Raw genomic sequence first — 18,473 nt, forward strand, 5'->3', positions numbered from 1 at the left:
GCTGAGCCCTTGCCCTGCCAGTGCCAGTTGCAGCCAGGTTTGCTGGGACACTTCCATCTGCTTTGCTATTGACACTGGAACATGTATAGGAAAACTCTCCAGGAAATCTCCTGTTGGAAATTTCCTTTTGAACACATAGATGGCTGATAAGGGATTGTCTTCTGATAGCCTCTCTTATGTCTTCAGTATTCTGTAAGCTTTTGTGAGTTCACTGGTGTTTTTTAAACGCTCTACTTAGCTGGTGAAGAGATTTTTTGCAGCATGGCTGCAGTCAGAAAGTCTGGCTGCTGTACCTGAGCCATCACTAAGTCATCCATCACAGTCTGGAACCTCTTTCCTCTTCTGATGAGGAAATCCAGGGAATTTATATGACTTACTCCCTGTTTCCCAAGGCTTACTGAAAGCAGGATAAGACATGTTAGTTCTTCCCAATGCCAGTCTCTGTGTACAGCCCATTGAGCAGCTGCAGTTTGTGGTTAAGGAAATACCAGACACTGATTGTCTTCTTATCCAAGGTAATTGGAAGTGATTCCAGTCTCTTTCTGACTGTCCTTCCTTCTCTTTTAAGGAATCCTGGAGTTTTTCCACCATCAGCTGAAGGACATCATTGAGTATGCAGAGCTGAAGACCGACGTGTTCCAGAGCCTCAGAGAAGTGGGCAATGCCATTCTCTTCTGCCTCCTTATCGAGCAGGCTTTGGTAAGGCAAAACCCCCACACCAACATTGTACCTGAAATTTCCAGCTCAAGAGTAGAAGTGGAAGTGGGTTCTCCAGCAGAAGAGTTTGGGAAATGTTACTTTCCAGCTTCTCATGTTCTCAGGGTCTCTCTGGGGCTGTGTTATTGGAGTCTCTGGGCATGTCCATGGGGATGGTGTGCGTTGGCACTTTGTCAGGCCTCTGGGATGGCTGAATCTGAATACTGGAAGATCCAGATTTCATTCTTGGACCCAAAGCTGCCCCTTGTTTGTCCTGCTTAGAAATAAAACCAACTGGAGTTAATTTCTAGATTGTAAGCTCTCTGGGGCAGGCATCAGTACTTTCTTTATATACATATCTGTACAGTGAGAAACAGATTTGATCCCTCTGCTCTTTTGGGGTGCCAGTGCAATGGAAACAACCTGATTGATTGTAATGGAGAAATGGATAAAGCAATCCCAACAGGAAGGAAATCTGCTGATGATAAATGTCCTATGACATCTTCACTGAAAATCTGGCTGGAGTAACAACTTGGTGTTGCCCCCTGCACAGGAGTTTGACAAGTGCACAAGTCTCTCAGCTCTCAGCTCATGTGGTGCCCTTTCTGGTGTGGGGCAAAGGCTGTGGCTGAGTGCCACTCATCTTCTTAGCTTCCAGTTTTTCACATAAATTCAGCTAGCAATGAATTTATCTCATAATTTGCCCCAGAGCCAACTGAGGAGTGCTCAACAACACAATTGTACATTAAGTGTGCATACTGTGTCATGATGGTTTGGGCAGGGTTGTTTCAGTGTTTCCAGAAATATTTTGAAATTACTTCCCTAGCATAAGACAGGATTTCCAAGCAAAACCAGAAGTTCTGTTCAGAGCAAAGCCATAAGAAAGTTCAAAGATTCCAAGTTTTGTCTGGCCACAGAGCACAGACAAAAGTAAAAGTCTCTGCATGTCCTCAAAACGGATATTTCTGCCCTTGCCTTTGCATTTTAACTCCAGTCTAGAGACTTCTAATTCTTGGTACAGTGTATCGAACACATTCAATGAGCAGTGGTTGCATAAGATGAAGTAAACAAGAGATGTGTATCACCCAGCAGCTTGGCTTTTACAGAAATTTATAGAATGACCAGAGTTGCCAACTCTATTCTGACAGTTTCTGTTTCTTTTTGTGGCTTTTTCACTGCTCTCTGCTGTTCTCAGTGTTGGGTTTTCTGCTGGATGTACTGCATTTGCCTTTGCTGTCACATCTTTAAAGGGACCCTCAAGGGACATGGTGGTTTCTTGAGAAATCCATCATTTCAATGCAGAAATGTTCCTTCAGTCCCAGGAACTGTACATCAGCAGTGTACTGGCATTTTAGAATAGCAGAAAATAAAGATCCCTTAAGGAAAGCTACCGGTCAAAGTCCACATCTGCCTACAAAGTCTCTCCCTCTCTGATGCCCTGTTTTTCCCCTCAGCAATAGACTCAGAATACAAAGCCATTTTGCATGCAGTGGGCACTGGTTCCCACTTGCTGGAGGATGTCAGATGCACAGAGCCATCACAGAATAAGATTTTCCCTCTAATGGAGCTCTTGTGCAGCAGGAGGAATTGCTTTTATACTGCAATTACCTTCAGAGCTGTGTGAGTGATGTAAGGCTGGTGGTATTTGCTGGCAAAAATGGCTCTGATGCAGATGTTCAGTCTGCTGCACCTTACCCCCTTTTTATTGTTTAAGTTTGAGGAATGAGGGGTTGCTTGGGGTGAAATTTCTAAGCAGAATTTGTGCTCTCAGTTAACGGGCCTTGGGGAAGAGATCTGTTAATAACATGACTAATTTTGGGACAGATACAAGGTGAACGTGGGCTGCAAATGGCTGAAAATACTTTATTAGAGGGAAACAGCCATGGAAGAACATTCACCTAGGAATGAACACTGTTTTGCAAACGAAATGACCAAGGTGACAGGCCCACTCCGTTAGCATCAGCACCTCTGTGCCCATGGAGGGGCCCCAGACTGTTCCTGTCCCTCCAGCACTGTGTCACAAACTGCACTCCCACAAACTTGCTCTCATCCCAGCATCCATGCGCCAGTGCAGCCTCCTGCAGCTCCATGCTCCACTGTCCTGCTGGCTGGAAGGGGGGTGTCCACCCCTGCACCCCAAACAGGCCCAGCCGAGTCATTCCATCCGGCCCCCGGGTACCTTCTGCTGCGCTGTCATGATCTGCTTTCGAGTGTGTCTACATCCCTCCAGTGAGCTCAGAACTGAAAGCATGTCCTAGGAGTAGGCTTTTATAGGAGCAGGCTGATGCCTTGTCGTGACACGATGCCTCTGTGTTGAACAGCTTTGGTTTCCTCGCTGCTGTTTCCCATTGCAGACTCGTATACAATGTACTGTCAGCCATCGCTCCTCAGTCTCCACCTGCCTATTTCTAGGTTTCTCCTCCTTGTGCATCTGTGTTTGGGATTATTTTTTTCTCAAGTGCATTGGCATGCATCCCCTCAGGTGGCATCTCATGGTGTTATTCCTCTCTGGACTTCTGTTTTATTCTTCCTGGTGCCTGCACCACTGGGATTCTGGTAGCCCTGGCTGAGAACACCACACCAACAACCAAATAATTTCAGACCAGTTGTGATGTACCTATTTGCAGAAGAGCCACATGTCAGTATATTTTTCATATACACTTCCTAAAATAACTAAGCCAAAGGGTAATTTCCACCTGGGCACTCTCTTAAAGAACAGGCTGCAGGAATTCATTCAGGGTAAGATGAAATGGAAACTTCCATATTCTTTATCCCCTTTTACCTTCAGGGCTAGTAAGTAAGACAGAAGATCAGTATAAAGGTCTGGCCTTGTACAGGCAGGAAGTAACTTACTTGAGTTAGGGAAACTTCCTGACTGAAGCTGAAGTACTTCTCCCAGTTTCAGATCATTTAGGTTCAAACCACTGGAGTTACTACTGAGCTGGGTTGGAGCTGAATAGGTGCTGTAGGCATGAACTGTTGTAGTGTTGCCCAGGCCCCTGAGCCATTCACTCTCCCCCATAGGTATTTTTTAACTTACTTTATCTTTCTTTCTTCCTGCCTCAGTCCCAGGAAGAAGTTTGTGATTTGCTGCATGCTGCTCCCTTCCAAAATATTTTGCCCAGGGTCTACATCAAAGGTAAGAAGCTGAGAGGGAAGCAGTGGGCAGACTCAGAGGTCTCTGCCCAGAGGCTGTTTTCTCTCCCATCTCTGCTGAGGATTAGCTCTGACCCTGCTTCCCCCTCCAAATAGATAAGTGCATACAGCCAAACGTCAGGTGCAAACAAAAGCCAAGGGTGCATTTCCTGTAGCCTAGTTATGGCCTAAAACCTCAGTCAGTTTGGGGGTTCCCTTAAGGTTTGGGAGCCATTTCACAGCCTCTTTGGAGAATGACAGCATGAAATGTCCATCTCACCAGGAGTGCTCGGTAACAGGGACATGCTTTTGGACATGTGTGATAAAGCTGCTGCTGAGACTGCACTCACCCATCCCTCCCTTCTCCGCATCACTGGCCCCTCATTGCTGTCGGTTTGGCTCCCTGATCCCACAGTCTCCTTGGATGGTTGCTGGGGGGCAGCTCTGAGCAAACTCGGCGGAAAGTTGCGGGTCTCCACTTCCTCCTCTCATTTCACTGTTTGCTGCTCGCTTGACAGAAGGAGAACGCTTGGAGGTGCGCATGAAGCGTCTCGAAGCCAAGTATGCCCCACTTCACCTGGTTCCCCTAATAGAGAGGCTGGGCACTCCGCAGGTAAGGATTGCATTGGAAGGGATGGCTGTTGGAAACTCGTAGCAGTCCCCACGTGGCCTGTTTGGCCTTGGGAAAAGTGATCCTTATTTTTTCTTTTGATTGATTGATTTTTTTTCCCCCAAAACATCAATTGGACGAGCAAATCTGAATCCTTGCCCGAGCAAACACTCTGAAGGGAAATCTGTGAGTGGGTCCAGAGATGTGTTGCTGCCTCCAGTCAGGAGAGCTGGCAGGGAGCTGTAAGGCAAGTGTGCTAGAAGCCAGTTCTGAATCAGAACAACTCCAAAAACCTCTTCTTCTCCACTTTAAAAAGATAGAGAATGGCTGGAGTGGCTTGAGGGGAAACTTTGCAGGGCTGTCCTAACAATCAATTGCCATCACTTTTGGGGATCCCATTTTAGGACTGCAGTGTGGTCCGTTTAAGCTCATCCCTGTCAAGGAATACATCTGAGAATGGTTTCCCTCTTAGCACATGCTTAGAGCTTCAGCACATGCTTAAAATTACGGCTCCATTTAAGTGTCTTCTTGATGTGGGTCTCAGCTTGGGAAAAATCTCTTGTGCAGAAACTCAGTACTGTTAAAAATATCTCCATAGACTGATCAGTGTAATGGGCAAAATCTGAGCTCCATTGATAGTAATAATCAAACTTCAAGTGCCCATTTGTTGGGGTTGATGGGATAAAAATCTTTCAAAGTATCAAATGAATCAACACCCTTTTCCTGTAATGTACTGATGAGGGAATGGAACAAACACTCAGCTGGTGTAGGAGGTGACAGAACCGTGGCAGGCAGAAAGTGGTTGATATTTTTTCTTGTATTTTTTTCTCATGGATCAAGGACATTTTGAACTTTGCATCATTGGAAATCATCTGAAACAGAGAAATTGGCTGGATAACTGAGGACTTTGTCTTACTCTGTAGACACTTCCTTTTAAAGGAGACACTCGAGAAAAAGAATTCACCTCTGTGTTTTTGTGTCTTTGTGTTGGTCTTTCTATCTCTCCTTCTTTCCATGCAAAATCATCATTGAATTCTGCTATTAGAGTCCACTCGTTGCTTATCTCTGCTCTAGTTATAATGGTGATGAAAACAAAAGGTATTTCATGTCCCACTAAAAAGTTATTTTTCTGTAAACTGTTCCCATATTCATCACACAGGTACAGTTGGGTACCAGATTTTTTTTTTTTTTTTAGCTCAAATGTAAATGAACACAAGAATTGCTTTCTATAGGTGCCTCCATAGCTTCTAAGCTTGCTCCTTTTATGCAGTTTCGGACATGCATTTTGGAAATGCAGTTTTGGACACAGGCCATACAGGGTTTTTTCCTGCAGAATGCATAAATGCCTTGTAACAATTGTCCAGAATCTAAGCAGAAGTTCGATGCCTCTCCCAAAAGGTGGCCCCATGCATGTTACAGAATTCCATGCTGTGAAGAGGCTGAGCCAGAGTTAGTCGGGATCTATTGGTTTTTGCAGCTTTTGGGTAGGGTTCTGGCAAGTTCACCAGTAAACAGGCTGTACAAGAGGTTCAAAATCTGGAAAATGAAAACTGGATTTGTGCAGTGGCACGAAAACTGCCAATGATTGTTGTAAATAATTACTTTGCATTGGAAATCCAGAAGCAGCTGTTTGGTGGATCATTCATAAAGAACCAGGGGGGTCAAAGTGGTTCATTAAAGGAATCCTCTCCCATTTAATGCTGACCATAAAGGTATTTAGTAAGGGGTTTTCAAAAGTGCTTGGTCAGTCTGGTTTCTTCACTGGAAATAATCAGAGCCTTTGCTTCTGAAGACAGAAGGAATAATTGAGCCAGCACAGTGGCATCCTTTGACAATTCACCTTGAGAGCATCCTTCCTCTCCTGATCTTAGAAATCAGTGGGACCCAAGACTGTGAGGCAGCTCTGGCCACAAGACCAACAGCTCCCCAGCTGCTTTGCCCATGTTAAGATATCTACCCTAGGATGGTAGTCCTGTATCAAAGACTGGTCTTACTGTGATGAATTTTGGAACCAAATTCTGTCTGTGAATGTGCATAACTGAGTGGCACAGCCTACACTGAAAGCCAGATGCATCCCCTTCTAAATTAAGATTTCTTCAGAAATCGTGTACTAAGATCACTGGAGAAGTTTGTTCTCAAAAGTATCCCTTTTTTCACTATATTTTAGCAAACACTAATGCTAACACCTAATTTATATTTGAAATGGCTCTGCTTCTGCTGTGCCCTCATTTTGCCATGATAGAGCAGTGTGTGCAGATCTGTGCCCATAAGAGCTTGGAGCAGGTGAGGAGAGGGACAGTACACAGCCTTTAGCTACAAAGCTGGATAAAATAAACCTTTACTTGCCAAGCAAACACATGCAGTGTGTGCCAGTGTGGCCTCTGCACATCATTACAGCTTTCCCTTGATATTTGCTATTAGTTGAACACTAATTGAGCTGAGGTCCCCAGACCATCCTTGAAACTGTGACACAAGCAAGAATTGAAATGCTTCTAATTTCAAGAGCAACCAAACTAAAAATGCTTGAGGTTACTGCCAGCATAAATTGATAATCAGGGACGGGGATGTGCAGGCACATTCATGCATTTTTCAGAGTGGAATGAAGATGACCCAGCTAAACTGAGCAAAATTCATGTTCTTAATGTCTGGCCAGGGCATGTGCCTGCCCTTTGTCCCAGCTGCTCTGAGTCCCCATCGTGACTGACTGGGATAACATTTTTATAGGCATTGCAGGGACATCTGGAAATGGAGCAAATGCTTAAAAATTGCTTAAAGCTCCAGGAAGTCCTCTGGGACAGGCAGGGTCTCAGTCAATGTAATGCTTGTTCTGTGTGGCTGTTCCAGAGAGGTGGGAGGGGTAAAGGCTCTGCCTGTGCAGCCACTCCTCTGCTGAGGTGAGCACAAAGAGCCAGAGCCTCCCACAGCCATGGGCACAACTCTGACAGCACTCAGCTCCCATTTCCCAAGTTATTTTTGGCAGCACTGCAAAGAGAAGTCAGTCCTGCTACTGGAACAGCAGGAAATGGGGCAGCTGAGAGGATAGGGCAGTGAGAGACCCCCACACTTGCACCACTCAGTGAGCTTGGGGGAAGGCCCTACTTGCTTATTTTAAATCCCCTCTTTTTTTCTCTTGGGGAGCAATAAGGCTGAAATGAAATTAATTCTCTTTTAGTTTTCCTCTAGTGTAAAAACCAAAGTAACTTCATCCAGTGGAGCTATTCCAGAATGGTATATCTAAATCTGAGCGGGGGTGTCACAGAAATTATCCACACCTGTAAAGCTTCCACATGTGGGAAAAAATTATTTGGCTTTCTTATAAACTACAGGTTTTCCAGTGTCAAGTTAGCAGTGCTTCTCATCTTCCTCAGAGCTTTTTAACCCTAACTACAAAAGAAATCAAGAAAGCCGTAGGCTATCTGCATTTTGAAGAGATGCTGGCAATGTCCTGGGAAGCAAAATGTCCCTGTTCTCTCCTGTTTTATCTTCATAATCTGCAGAAATCATGAGACAGAACCCATGAAATGAATCATGAAATGAAAATCAGGAAATGAAATGCTGAGTAGCACTAACAGAGCAGAACAGCATGCTAGCAGAATTAAGGATCAGTATTTCTGGTCAGAGCTTTGCCTTCAGCTCTGGTGTTCTGATGTACGTGGTTACTCCAAAAGATACTGAGGTCGGTGAAATACAGTGGAGCACAATATTAAGTCTCCTGCTTGAGGGATGAGTATTCTCTGGTGGGAAGCGCCATGGGAGCAGCCATCAGAGGTAAGCTTGGAGGTGAAGGAGCCGGAGAGAGACCAGGCAGCGTTAAATCCAGCGGGTCTGGGTCACATCCTCACTTGTGTCCCTCTGGTTGTCCCTCTCCTCAGCAAATAGCCATCGCCCGGGAGGGGGACCTGCTGACCAAGGAGCGGCTGTGCTGCGGGCTCTCCATGTTCGAGGTGATCCTGACACGGATCCGGAGCTACCTGCAGGACCCCATCTGGCGCGGGCCGCCCCCCACCAACGGGGTCATGCACGTGGACGAGTGCGTGGAGTTCCACCGGCTCTGGAGCGCCATGCAGTTCGTGTACTGCATCCCCGTGGGCACCAACGAGTTCACGGCAGAGTGAGTGTCCCCAGACAGCTCCTGTCACTGCAGCTCATGGGTGGGGGGGGCTGGCCAGCCCCCAGAGTGCCGTCAGCTGCTGTGAGAGCCACTGTGGAGGTAGAGGGGAATGTGGGTGTTTGGTGAAAGGACTTTGTTGTGCATGGATGCAAAAAGATGTTCAGCTTTGTATTGGAACAGCTGGAGAAAAGAGCAAGGTAAAGGGACGTGCCCAAGGTGACAGGCAGGAGATGGGTAGATGGACCAACAACCCAGCAGTAGGTCCTCATCTGTCTTACCCTGTGATTCACCCTGCACAGCCTGGCCTGGGTGTAATTATGCACATCTCCTTCTGAGTTCATTTTCTCTAGGTGTACACTCACTTTCTAGGAGCAGGACTGAACCCGTTTTCCCTAGGAATTCACCAAAGAAAGTTCCTGGTGTCATGGTACTTCTCTTGCCTAACTGTATCCTGTCGTGTCTCCCCACCCATCACCCTGTTCCTCCCTCCAGGCAGTGCTTTGGAGATGGTCTGAACTGGGCAGGTTGCTCTATCATTGTTCTCCTTGGACAGCAACGGCGCTTTGACCTCTTTGACTTCTGCTACCACCTGCTGAAGGTGCAGAGGCAGGACGGGAAGGATGAAATCATAAAAAACGTGGTAAGTTGAAGGGTGGGGTCCCAAAGGACCCAAACTCAGCACACTTCTTTCTGTTTTCTATCCTGCTTTGTCCAGACTCATCAATTACAACAAAGCCTGGTGTTAATCTTATTCTTACTGGACGCCCTTGCTGTAAGGTTTCCATCTGCAGTCTCAGCAGACAGGCCAAGGTTTTAATTGCCTTGAAAATCAAATCTTCTTTCTCCCAAAGCTTTTCCCTTCTTCCTGGGGTTGGGAAGCTGGACCTGAGGAGCTGGTATTTCCAGCAACCATCCTGTGGTTTCAGTGGCTTTATCAATAAGCAGTTGGGAGCCTAGACTTAGGAACAGTTAACTTAGGACCACTCACTGATCTTGTTAATGCTCTGTCTTGAGTCATCAAACCCAATAATGAAGCGAGTCACCGGTCCCTGCAAGGTGCTAAGTGGAACAGGAACATGTGTTAGAGCTGCTTTGCCTTAGCAGAGCTTTCCAGCAGCAGGGCACAGGTTCTGCTGCTTCCTAGCTGCTCAGATGACATAAGACCTTTCATGTTCTGTTTCTCTCCCTCACCATCTCTCCAGCCCTTGAAGAAGATGGCCGACAGGATCAGGAAGTATCAGATCCTGAACAACGAGATTTTTGCCATCCTGAACAAGTACATGAAGTCGGTGGAAACAGACAGTTCCACGGTGGAGCACGTGCGCTGCTTCCAGCCCCCCATCCACCAGTCGCTGGCCACCACCTGCTAGTGTGGACACGGACCCCACATGGGTTGGGAAGGGAGCAGGGACTGAACCCAAACCAGCTGGGAGGGGTAAACTTGATGGTGTGAGGCCTGACAAGGAAGTGAGGCTGGGTCTGCCTCTCCACACGAGGACACATCTTCCCCTCAGCCCCGTTTGAGTGCATGTTCCTCTGTACCATCCCTGTGATCGGTTTTACTCGTAGCTTTCGGACTTGAGGGGGGGTGGGGGTGGGCAGGCAAAATGTGCTTTTCTTCCATGAAGTGGTCCGGTTTTCCCTGTGATTCACCCAATCCACACATCACTCTGAAGCCATACTGCAGCCTCAGGTGGGAGAGTTCCATGCTCCCACGGCGCCGGGAACCCGCTCCCACTGCAGAAGCAGTGGGACAAGTCAACACCCCTGTGACATGTGCCACCAGCCACAGAGCAGGAGGGGCTGAAGACAAGTTCCTGATCCACTCTTTGAGGGGAAGAAGGGATGAAGGCAGGATGTTACCCATGGCAGTGCCCTGAGGACCGAGTGCTGGGCGCAGAGGAGCCCTGCCAGGCTGGTCGTGGATGGCTGCCTGGCCCAGGCTGGGGTGAGCTTTGTGCTCCCTGCTGTGTCCTTGGCCTTTCCAGCAGTTGTAGGGGGAGCTTTGGCATGTGGGCTTGAGGACAGCAGTGATGCAGTCACCAGATAACTCCTCAGCACTTCAGAGAGCTGGGGAAAGAGAAAACTGCCTGGCTTTTTCCATGCTATTGGGACATCCACTTATTTTAATGCAGAGGTTCTCCCCTGAAGATACATCTTCCATGGACTAAACCAGATTTCCTGTGGACTACAGAAGAGGCTGCATTCATGTGAATGTGCTCTCAAACATACTAATTTGGGTGGAAATAATCACTGGTGCTGACAGGATGCAGGTGTAGTTACCTTGAACACACAGGATCTTTGTTCTTCAGCCAAGGATGAGAGCCAGGGTATGTAATCATTGTGTGTTCTGGGATGTGATTTTCCCTTGGTTTAGACAGACTCCTGGTGGCACAGCGACCAAATACCTTTCTCCAGAGAATGGTGACTACCAGCAGGGCTTAGGAAACTTCCCATCAGTCAGAAATTACATGGTTGGTTAGAAAAGGTGAAATACAGGATAAGCTTTAAAAAATACCCAGAATTTTCCAAATTCAAAGCTGCTCAGAGAGAACACTGGAGTCTGTTTCCTTTTCCCACTCAGCTAATCTAAGATCCCTGGATAGTGAGAACAAATTCAGGTGGAACTTCAAGGAGGATTTCATAACTCCTGGTCTAACCTGCTTCCCCTCAGTACTGTCATTGGAGTGATACAAAAGCTTGTGCTTGATGTGAAAGGAGATCGAATCACGTGCTCCAAGAGAAAATGATGCCAGCCTCACCACTGGCAGTGTTTCCTCAGCTTTAGCCTGGCCACAGCAGATAATTGCTGAGTCCAGATGTGATAATACCTATTTGTTTCATGCCTTTCATCATGCCTTGTAAATTGCATGCTGTTAGAGATGTTAAAAAGCCAGAGCCTGGGCATTTATTCTCTCAGAGGAAACATGTAATTTATTAGTAGAAATGTCCCAGCTGGTGTTTTTGTCTTAAGAAACAACAGCCAGCAAACTAATGCTGGCAAGAGGAGATCTTGACGGGTGACATGAATTTGTGCTCCCAGGCTCTCATCTCCTACTCCCTTGATAATCAATAAATACCCCACATGTGACAAGTGCTGGACATTTTCACACCTTGAGTTTCCTTTAATTACTGAGACAGACATTTTCAGCTGCAGGGAGGAAATTGTGCAGCACAGTAATCTGAAAGTAAAATGAAATCTCAGGAAGTCTGGCTGAAATCTTGGAGTGGCAGGGAAGGACCCAGCCCAACACGGCGAGTTCTTTCCTCTGTGTCGTGAGGAAGAGCAGAAGAAGAGCATCTGGGGCTTGCTCTCTATTTACTCTTCCATTAAGGATGTCAGTTCTGGTATTCCATCATGTTCCAACACTTCTACACTACTGGAGTGAGGGTATCTAAAGATATATATTTTTAAAAGGAAGAGAAGAATCAAGCACTTTATTTTTTGTGGAAAACAAGATGCAAGGAAGATAGATCCAACCAAGATCCTATTTTTCCTTACCTAAATAGCAAGTGCTTGTTATTTTGGTATGAAAGTCTTGCTGAAAAGTTAGCACAAGTCCCTGTCTGGCTTTCAGAGCCACCTCTAGGCACAGCACAAATTAAATGTCCTAGTACATCTGACAAGCTATGGAATGCTGGAGTCTTCTTGGAAACCAGCATGAACAAGAAGTTGCTACAAAAGGATGAACTCTACCACATGGCCCAGTCTCAGCTACCTAGACAAAATGGGATAAAGTAAGGTGAATTTAAATCCCTGGTTTCATCAGTTTGGGCCTGGAATGAGTCATCAGATACTTCACCTAAACCTGTAAATGTCTTTGCATTCTTTTCCTGTAGTTTTGCCACAATTCCCTGAAACCCTGCAAAACACAGTTGCACTGGAAAGTTGTTGCACAGGCTTTACTTGAAAGAACAGGTAGTTGAAATCTATTGTTGCCCTTGGATTTGCTAGCAAAAATGTCAAACCCCTCCAGATTCCAAGGGATTAAATGTTTTGAGCAAAATGTCAAAGTGCATGAACAAAATGTAAACTGTTTTGACTGTAGAGTGTATGCAGATCTTCTGCCTTGCTGCTCAAGTCACACGAGATGCCAGTTAGTAATAATCACAGTCTGAATTTCTGAGATTTGATGTTACTGTCCTTCGATTATCTCAAGGATTCAGATACTCCTTAGCTTCAGTTTTCTCACCCTCCTTGTCTGTGTATGAGAAAGGTCCAGGCTTAGGTCTTTAAACAACTCCATGAAAATGGACTTTTTTTCCTCCCGTGCTTTTTTAAATGTCACAATTGTTAATGGAAATAGGGAGCACATTTGTAAGAGTAGGGCTAAATAGTAACAGATTGCCAGGGGGTCAGGCATATTCCCCACACCTGCAGACTTTCTGCCAAGTTTGGGAGTGTTCCTTGCAGATGTGCTTCAGTCTATATTTTTCAGTCTTTTATGATCTGCAGACTTCTAATGTTCTTTTCCTAGGGAAATGTTGACCCCTGTCTGAATACTCCCAGGTCCACTGACAATGGACTTGCTTTTTACCTGTATTTTCCTGCTTATGCTGAAGTAGTCTGCAAACTCCCCAGCAGTCACCAGCCACCACTTGGAATGTCTACTCCAAAGACAAGTTGTTGGCTCCATACAGGAATTACAGCGGGGAGAAAGGATGGCCTGTGTTCTGAATGAAGTCAGACTGGGTTATTTTAATGTTCCCTCCGGCTTTGCCGGTATAAAACGTGGCTGTTGGCAGTGCACATGCTTTTCTGGGATGATGCTGCACTTGACTTTCAATGCTACAATGGAAAGGGGAAGCAAACTAGTTCAAATTCAGCACTTCAGTGGTTTTCCATTTAAACTCTGACAGCACTTAGTAGCATTGAACAACATTAGTCCTTTTCCTCCTGCATTACTCCAGTCCAGTAGGTTCATGTATATTGGAGAACGAAAGAGAAAAGAACTGAAGGTGTAAAAAACCAAGAAAATATTCTCAAAAACTGTTGTCAAATGTACCATATTTGTATGAAAAGCTGCTTGAGTTATTTTGTACAATGAATTTTATTTATGGTGAGGTATATTTACGCTTGTGATCTGATACAGTGTTAAATTTTTGATCCATATTTGCTATGCAGCTGAAGATGATATTTTGGTTTTGTATTATTATTTTTTGCTGTTGTTCTAAAATTCAGCCAACAGAAGCTTCCATCTCCATTAGAAGTGTTTCTGCAAGAGTAAAGCATCTGATACCTGGTGATATGTCCCGTAACACAGCAACCAACAGTGTGTATACAACAAATGTGGGATGACTTTTGTGATGAAGAGAAATAAAAATTGGGCTCATTCATGAAATGAGCAGAACTTACCTTGTGGTGTCATCATCACTGTGGTAACTATTACCTGGGGAGAGGTTTCAGTAGTACCTGGCACCAAAAAAAAGCTAAGTTGATTAAAATGTCGAGCTTTTGTAAAAACCAAAGGAAAAAAAGAAAAAGGCTCTGTGGCCAACACCAAAACAGACATATTTTCCAATCAAAAAGTTAATGATTTTTGGGAAAAACTTTCTAACACAACACATTTTTCATTTTAAGACTTGTTTTAGTGCAAGAGGGTCAGGGAATTGAAAATCATATAATCATTTTTTATAGATTTTGACAGGCTCTTACCCAAAGCTAAACTGAGGAACTAATTTCCTCTCATTACTGCAGCCTTGTCAACTCCACAGGGGCCTTTTTTATTCCAGGAGATTCTCCTTGCTATTATTTTCCCAAATTTCCATTTGAAACCATTCTTAGTTTTGTGTTGAAAGCATCCAAGGAGCAGCAGTGGTTGTTGGCTGCAGAAGGAGTAGTGGGAACCAAGGGGAAAAGATCTTCTGGGAGCTGAGGAATTAGGGAGAAACAACTGACATGGATCTATGGGAGATGGACTCCTGTGCTCATCAGCTCCAGACCAAACACTGTAACTGGTGTTCCCTTTCATAGCTTCTTCCCAAGGTTTCCTTATGGGAACAGCTTCCTAGCTTAAGAGGAATAGAAATGCAATGACCCTTTACATAAAATTGGAAATGAACTTTACACCATGACCAGGCAGCTCTCTTGATCTTTCCAACGTGCTCTGAGGCTGTGCTGCAGCTCTGGGGGTGACATCCTGCTGTGCTGGACTGTTTGCCTGGTGGTTGAAAGTTGCCCAATGTTTACTGATTTCAACATGGTTCTGCTACAGGGAATGGCAGAGAGGAGAGCAGGGCTTTTTTCCTGCCTCAGCCACTGATACTGGGCAGGTTGTTTGGGTTTTAGCCTTTCTCCCATTTAGATTTCTCCTTTTTTTTTCTTCCTCCTTTCTTTTTTTTTTTTTTTTAACTAATTCTAGCTGCTGCGTCATGGACCCCCCAGTTCCCACACCAGCCCTAAGAAGTGCTGAGAGCTCACATGGTCTCACCTGGAGCCAGAAGCAATTCTTGCTTTGAGTGTCTTATTTTGACCAACCAACCCTAAGGGAGCAGAATCAAAGATACAGGCCCCTATCTTTCTTCTAATGCTCCTAAATATGTTTACATCTCCAGATGAAAGTCACTTCACCAATACAGAGAACAGTTCATTAATGGTTGTTTTATTCTTTCAAAAGCTTAACAAAATTACCCTTTCTGTGACCCCCTCTGTAAGTCAGGAGTGCCTTTCACATGTAGCTTTGCTTGATTTAGAGTTCTGATGCAAACGCCTCCAGATAAGAAGTCTGCAAACAAACGATCTGCTGATTACGTGTCACTTCACCCACTGCTGTCCATCACCAGCCCACTGCTCCTGCTCTGCCAACATGTGGCTTTGTGGGGCCACAGTGACCTCGATAAAGTATTTAGCAACCCTGGGAGAAAGGAGCCAGGATGTGTTCTATGGTCTCGTGCCCCTGGATCACTCAGCAGCTCGGCACAGACCCACAGGTGTGTACACTGGCATGGGAGGGCAGGACTGCAAGGGTTGGAACCCACCATGGGTGTGACAGGCTTGGGAGCTGTCCCTGTTGGTGTTGCCTAAACTGTTGGAGCACCAAATGACAGCCTCTGCCACTGCAGACACGGTTACCCTGAGACAGGCCTGAGTTAAAAGCTGTCTGCTCAACAAAGTTCAATCTTTGAAGCTTTGGGCTTCCTTTCATGTAGTGCTGCAATCATCCAACACCAGGCAATTCCCTTAACCCTCACCCTATCAAATCATTGCCAGAAAAAGGATTCACCCTCTCTTTGAAGCAGCAAAGACCTCCTTGGAGCCCTAAAACTATACAAAGCCAGAGGAGAATATTACAAAGGTGTCCAGAAAGTTCCCACAGAAACCACGCCTAGCAGACATCCAAGGGCAAAAGTTTCCATCACCTGTTAGCAGGATACTTCCACCATTATTTTTAACAGAGGACAATTGATACTCAATAGTTCTCCATCATTTTTTCCAGAACAGAAAAGATGAGCAGACAAGAGCAGGGCAAAGAACAGCCTTTTGATGTTGCTAGAGAGGTTCTTTGCATGCAAAGCTGCCTTGTTTCTATCCCCTGGATTCCAGTCAAGGTTTTGGCCTGGAAACCAGTATTTCAGGAGGAACTGCATTGTTAAAAGATGAGCTTCGAAGGAAGACTCCCTGATTTCTGGTGAGTTATTTTTAAGGCAGCATCTGATGTGTGTATCAACCCGTGAGGTCATAGCTTGGAGCTAAATTCCCTTAATTACAGCCTTCCCGTTAAAATGAGGATATGAAGCAATAAAAGAGGCAGTGGCTGCATCCCTGCTTTATTGCTATCAGTCTCAACTTGCCCTTGACTAAGCACAGAAGGCTCTATGCCTATCCCACCTGGCTCTTAACTCCCACATTGCCAGACATGGCCTTGCTAAATCCATCAAATGCAACTCCTGTGACTTCGTTATTTTATAGACTGCACCTCCAGCAGTCCCTGTGCCAGAGAGAAGGGAATACGTGACACACTTGTGTCCATGGCTGATTGCAAGATCTGACTGAAGCTTTTCCCACAGTGGTGTCACCCAGGCACGCTCCTTCCCCAGTGTCTGATAGAGCCAGCTCACACTGCAGTGTCCCCTCCTTTTGGGGACATTTTCCCTGTCATGCCTCTCTTCCCAGGACTTAGACTGGCTTCTTTTGGATGTCTCACCCCTTGTCAAATCTGGCAGAAGTGGCCCACAGACTCAAATTTATCTTTGGGGATGAAAAAGAGTACATAAACACACCTGTACATGGTCACATTAGCCTTTTCCTTTAGGAAATCAAGCTGACAGGGGAAGGTAAAGCTGTGGCCCAAAGTGCCTTTTTCTTTTGCCTGCACCATGCTGTGGCAGTAATGCACGAGGCTGCACCATGACCAAAACGATTATTTTAACCTCAGATCTCTTCCACAAAAAATTGCTGCCTCCTTCACACCTCTCTGCGCACATTGAGCACAGATGTCAACAACACTAGTGAAAAAGCTTGGAAATTATTTCGGACACAGTTTAACTGCCAATAACCACACCCCAATTAGGCCTCCTCAGCTATGAGCAAGACCTCAGGGTGTTGGTAAGGGTCCAGCAAAGGGGAGAGCCCCACAGTGCCCCAAGCACCAGAGTGAACAGGCAGAGCAGCCTGTGAAGGGACAGGGGACACAAATTCCCCCCACCAGCACAGGCAGTCAGCACTGCAAACACAGCAAATACTTGTCCCACTCCACCATCACATCGGTTTCTGCAACCAGCCCTGTATTCACACAGTGCATGAGTAGCTCATAACCAGTAAATTTACTAAACAGAGGCCAGATCCCACCATTATCATCTTGCCCAGGGTCTTGTCCCTTTTGGTTGCATAATAAACAACAGCAGCAGAAGTTGCTCCCAGAACACTGATAAATTAGCACATGTTTCATTTCCTACTTCAAAACTTGCTGCTATATGATTTGGATTGATTATCAAGTGCCCTGTGATAAAGGGGAGGACGTGGGATTTGACTGGCACAGTCTCTCCCAGCCAGTGACCCGCAGGACTGTGATGGATGAACAGACTTGATTAAAATCAAATGACTCACGAAGCACTTGAGCATTACATTTACTGGAGAAAACAGTTGCTCAGAGATAGGAGCAGGCATTGAGTGAAGGAGCCATGAGGTGTTAGCAATGCTGCAGCCTGATAGCCTAAGGGCAGTTTCTGTAGTAACAGGCAATTCATTTTATGGGGGGGAAAAAAAACAAAGCAATTTTTCAGATATGTTCAGATCCTGCAAATCTTATATCTATATATTGCCTTATGACAGGGACCCTTTCTACCTATAAATGTGGGCTTGCTGAAGCAAAGCTCTTGTTTCAGTATTGGTTTTACTTATCTCTGTTGACCCACAGCAGAACCTGGCTAATGGCAACGAAAGGACTTTTCTATTATAATAGGTTTCTGGATACACACAGCTACTGAGCACAAATGCAGGAAGGGAGGTCGGCAGAGGAGGGTGGGGGTGAAGACAAAACAAGGGAGGTCAGCAGAGATTGGGGATGCAGGCAAAACTGATGTGCCACACACTCCAAAACGTTCACACAGCAGTATCAGCAATGGAGGTTTCGCCTGCCCTGGGAGGGGGAGTTGAAGAAGATTCCTCTTCTCGAGTCCGAGCAAACCAAGTGACCTCACGTCGCTCTTCACACGGCTTCTCCTCCAGACCCTTTACAATCTTCGTAGCCCTCTTTTGGATATTCCCTAACAACTTCATCTCCTTCATATATTGAGCAGCCCAAAACTTTTAGGTTGGAAAAGACCTCTAAGCCCATCGAGTCCAACCATTAACCTGCCACTGCCACTAATATTTCTCCTGTTCACTTTTAATTTCCGTCCCACCACACTCGGCACACGTGCGAAGGCTTTGCAGCGTGCACCAGGCTCCCCCACCCCGCACCTGGGCTCACACACCTCTGA

General features: G+C 45.7%; 2 protein-coding genes across 4 annotated transcripts in view; both read left to right on the forward strand.

Moving 5' to 3' along the window:
- CYFIP2 (cytoplasmic FMR1 interacting protein 2) overlaps nucleotides 1–13,907 on the forward strand; it is a 43,420-nt gene extending 29,513 nt beyond the window's left edge. For 2 of the 3 annotated variants that reach the window (XM_008628957.2, XM_008628958.2), the window contains exons 25-30: nucleotides 569–699; nucleotides 3,763–3,835; nucleotides 4,350–4,444; nucleotides 8,314–8,552; nucleotides 9,045–9,192; nucleotides 9,755–13,907. In XM_008628957.2, the coding sequence (XP_008627179.1) occupies nucleotides 569–699; nucleotides 3,763–3,835; nucleotides 4,350–4,444; nucleotides 8,314–8,552; nucleotides 9,045–9,192; nucleotides 9,755–9,922 (854 nt within the window). In that variant the 3' untranslated portion in view covers nucleotides 9,923–13,907. The remainder of the gene's footprint in view (nucleotides 1–568; nucleotides 700–3,762; nucleotides 3,836–4,349; nucleotides 4,445–8,313; nucleotides 8,553–9,044; nucleotides 9,193–9,754) is intronic. The other variant, XM_017728146.1, reaches the window with a different exon arrangement.
- Nucleotides 13,908–15,358: 1,451 nt separating this feature from the next.
- The window catches only part of NIPAL4 (NIPA like domain containing 4), a 12,343-nt gene continuing 9,228 nt past the window's right edge, over nucleotides 15,359–18,473 (forward strand). The window contains exon 1 of the mRNA XM_008629070.2: nucleotides 15,359–15,482. Coding sequence (XP_008627292.2) covers nucleotides 15,359–15,482 — 124 coding nt within the window. The remainder of the gene's footprint in view (nucleotides 15,483–18,473) is intronic.

The sequence above is a fragment of the Corvus brachyrhynchos genome, unplaced genomic scaffold, assembly GCF_000691975.1.
Source record: "Corvus brachyrhynchos isolate BGI_N302 unplaced genomic scaffold, ASM69197v1 scaffold21, whole genome shotgun sequence".
NCBI classification, from domain to species: domain Eukaryota; kingdom Metazoa; phylum Chordata; class Aves; order Passeriformes; family Corvidae; genus Corvus; species Corvus brachyrhynchos.